The sequence below is a fragment of the Etheostoma spectabile genome, chromosome 16 (assembly GCF_008692095.1).
Source record: "Etheostoma spectabile isolate EspeVRDwgs_2016 chromosome 16, UIUC_Espe_1.0, whole genome shotgun sequence".
NCBI classification, from domain to species: Eukaryota; Metazoa; Chordata; class Actinopteri; order Perciformes; family Percidae; genus Etheostoma; species Etheostoma spectabile.
The window spans coordinates 16,971,748-16,975,862 of NC_045748.1; the positions used below are offsets into that span (position 1 = coordinate 16,971,748).

The 4,115-nt window shown below is 38.3% G+C and overlaps 1 protein-coding gene across 3 annotated transcripts in view; it reads right to left on the reverse strand.

Annotated features, from left to right (window-relative positions):
• lhx3 (LIM homeobox 3) overlaps positions 1 to 4,115 on the reverse strand; it is a 12,015-nt gene that overhangs the window by 5,861 nt on the left and 2,039 nt on the right. For 2 of the 3 annotated variants that reach the window (XM_032539962.1, XM_032539961.1), the window contains exons 1-2: positions 2,920 to 3,130; positions 210 to 381 (exon numbers count right to left, since the gene is read on the reverse strand). In XM_032539962.1, the coding sequence (XP_032395853.1) occupies positions 210 to 381; positions 2,920 to 3,016 (269 nt within the window). In that variant the 5' untranslated portion in view covers positions 3,017 to 3,130. Of the gene's footprint in view, positions 1 to 209; positions 382 to 2,919; positions 3,131 to 4,115 lie in introns of those variants that run through there. The other variant, XM_032539963.1, reaches the window with a different exon arrangement.

Here is a 4,115-nt window from a genome sequence, read left to right on the forward strand (position 1 = left end):
GGACACATGCGAGGAATTTTTCTTTGGCGCATCGTTGCTCACACTGTGCTTACACAGACAAAAACAACCAAAACAAAAATATACACACTAATATATACACAATATACACATGCTCTAAACAGAAACAATATAGAGGCATGAGTGCAATATATGTATGTATATATATATATTTGAAATGGCCGTCAGGTACGTTTTTGAAAGCCACTCACTTGAAGAAATCCTCTTTGCAGTAGACGCTGTCGCCCCTGCTGAAGCACTTCTCCGACAGTTGGGCCTGGCAGTCGCTGCATTTCAGGCACTTGCTGTGCCAGTGGCGGTCCAGCACTTTGAGGATGAAGCGGTCCACGATGTGTTGACTGCAGCCGGCACATACTGGGATTTCTGCAGGTGACATTATGGAATGACTTCAGTACGAGATAATTCAGTCTGTTAAATGGCGTGGAGGAAACATTGTCACACGTGCCGGGCAGCAACCACATCTAATTATTGTGCTAAATATGTGCACACGTAATAGCCTACGTATTTATCTTTTAATGTGCTACACACGTTAACTTATACAAGAATGTCAACTTTCACATAGCTGAAACAAAGATCAGCAGCGTGAATGACCTGTACAGCTCGAGACAATGATTCACTTTTTTTAAATCCTTTTTTTCCTCTCTATGTTTGTATTTTATATGTTAGATACTAGCCTATTTGGTCGTTTTTATGGTTTTATAAAACATCTTTAAATAATTGCATATACTGTATATAGCAAATTAAATTATCATGTATTTCACAAATAGCCTGCTAAACTTTTTCAACCTTTGCCATATAGGCTATTTACTCTTTTACTACTGTTTGTTTTAACGCAGAATCAATGTAGCCTACCACCCAAATTTAATATGACAAAATATCAGATAAACATAATTACACTGCACAGTACAAACACACAAATAAACGATATAAAAAGAGTAAGTAAAGAAATGGCAGTGGTGTATGGAAGCGTACATGGGCCTATTCCTCATTAGATCGCGAGTCTTCCATCATTATGTAAAACTGCATGATTAAATAAGAGGGGAGTGTCCCGAGTCCGTCCTGTATGACTGTCAGATGGTTTATAACAGCGACTTTCCACATGCTGCCCACGATGTCCATTACCTGACATCATTCCCTTTTCTATTTGGAAATCCATTTCCTTCTATGGCTTACATTCGGCTTTAGCTCCATATGGTCGAGAATAGAACACATAAGGCCATTATCCAAACTCAATCACTTAATCACCACATGCCTGAAATATTTAACCTAGATAATAAATAATTAGATTGTTTCTATTTTACATTTCGGAGGCAGCCCTTGTTGCATCGGCTCGAAATCAGACTTAGAAAGAAGCTCTTTCATACATATAAGTAAAACGACTCGAAACCACTAGTGTGTTTAGCCTAATATATCTCACTGAAGAATAGATAATTGAATAACTCACATTTCAGAGTGATGAACTTATCAAAACTGTCAAAGAAAAATTAGAAATAAGTATGGGTTTCACAGCAATCTGTAGCGATAAACAGACAACCAAACTAGTCTTTAAAGATTCACGATTTAAATATACATTTGCAAACTTATTCTGCCAATAGATGGGATAGGATACTGAATAGAATTTAATCTGAATACATGTCTAATTGTGCAGACCGAAGTTTGCAGGTTTCTAAAAAACAAACAAAAAAAGACTAAAATAAAGATGCAGCATCATCTTAATTAATGGCTTGTTCATGGCTGGTTATTATTTTGTCACGCGTAATCATCTTTAACAAGCGGCAGTCACTTTTATGCAAGGTCAGTTTCAGCCAGCTAGGCCTACAGTGAGGTATTTATTTAACAATGTTCCCTCGAAGCAACGACGACCGATTAAGAATGCAGCTTTCTGAGACATAAAAAAAACAATAAGTAAAAATGGACATCTAAAATGCCAAGCAAGACGCTATCCGGCCTGTTTTATTACTAATTAAAAGAGGCTCAACCACTTCATATTCCATCTGTGGAAGGAATCGCATTCCTATTGTTCTGTTGGACAATTCATGAAACTTTAATGAACCATTACTCCTGGCGTCACCAGCGAAGCCCTGCACAAGTTCGGTGCCACGTCACGAACAGGTGTATCCAGGTCATCATTAATTCAATGCGCTCTGTAAAACTAGAAAGCTGGGGCCTATAAGCTCACGGTGCAAACCAATAAGGTGTCCGAGCAAATTGCTGGCCTTTTGGAGCCCACTTGAAATATTAAAAATACAGATGTCTGCAAATCCCAATGGAAATCTCTTGCGTAAATTCACAATCTCCAACTGTGGAGCAGGTGAGGTTCGATGCATCACTCCACGTGTGATGGTAATGCAGAGTGGACGTCGGTTTGTAGTGAATAATAAACACATTTAACAAAGGTTCGTACACTTTTTACGTATAGCCTAGTTTACGCCTTATCATGGGATAGAAACTGTACTCGTCATTAAGTACAATTCACATTCAATTTATTTCTAAAGCACACTTAAAACAACGTGAGCTGACCACGAGCACGCCTTATTTACTCAACAAAACATTGCACCAGGCCTATGTGTGAAATATAACATTCCGAAATTTGGTCAAAGATGAAAGACCTGATCCTTAAAAAGATCTGAAAGCAACGAAAATGCCACACGTCCTTTGTTGCATCATGTAAAACTGATTCGTGGGACAGGTCCCCTAAATTAAAACACACACAGCAGCTGTAGCATCCATCATCCGTGTACCACTTATGATAGCACACACGTATTTAACATGGTGGAAACAAGATCAACAGACTGCAATCATAGCCACACTTAATGGCTCATTTAAAGTCGCGAAGGTCCACACAAATGTGTGAAACAGTGCAAAAACGAATAGATTGATTATATGTAGGCTTCCGGTTACCTTTCCGCAGCTCCTCACTGTGCGAGAGCAAAGCAAGGAGCATCTCCGTGTTGTTGGGTCCCTCTTTTAGAGACTTGCGCTCACCATGTCCATCCATTGCTCATGACTGATGCCTACATGAATGCAAACCTGTCTTCTTTGTGATCTATTCGCACTCAAACACCAGGCAAGTGTTGTCAAATTTGTGTATCAGGAGCCCCAATTGCGAAAACGAGCGCGCGACTGTGCAGTGGAGTTGTCTCGTATGCTTCATGTGTTGAAGCCTGTGCGGGATCACGCTGCGCCGTTTCCTGGGCGACAGGGAGATAGATTCACATGCGTTTCAGTGTTGGGTGGTAACGTTACTCGGATACGCGTTACAATATTGTAGCCTATATTACTCTCCCAATGACTGAATCAATAGGATATATGTAAAAAACATTGCTAGAAAATACATTTTTTTCCAACTCTGAAAAAATTCCTATGAGAGTTAATTTCTTGAATGATTGTCACCATTACATTTCACGATATAATATGTGTTTTGGGCTGATCTGATCATGCATAGGCTATATATAGGGGAAGAAAAGGAGAGTGATCATACTATTACATTTTTGTAAATGCATGCATATTCTACTTTTGAATAGTGTACGTCAAATACTTTGCAACAAAGTCTGAAAACGAACCAGATCTGCAGATCTACAAAAAAATCCTTAGAACTGGACACTATAATGTTGTTGATGAATTAATCGACCGATGTCCTTTCGCGCGAGGATTCGCCATGGTAATCCATTTTTAATTCAGATTCCAGTGCTGCCCTGCATAAAGGAGAGCTTAGGCCCTGAGGGAGCAAAGTCTTGTTTAGACCCTTGCCTTTAAATTATTACAATAATTTTTCCAGCAGAATGTAAACTATAAATTAAAAATAAAAACTAGCCATAGTAGAGAAATAGGAATTCTCAAATAAATCTCTCTCTTTTTTTTCTTTTTTTTACAAAGTTGCTAATACATTCACACTTGGATGAAGATTAAAAAAAATTACAGTTTTGTTGCTAGCTATTATTATTTCTATTGTTATTAAAATTATTGGGCAGCAGTTTCTTTACGAATTTAATATGAATCAAGCTTTGATTCTGATCAGATATTAAATAAGTGATAGTAAATATCTTACACACACGCACACACACACACACACACACACACACACACACACACACACA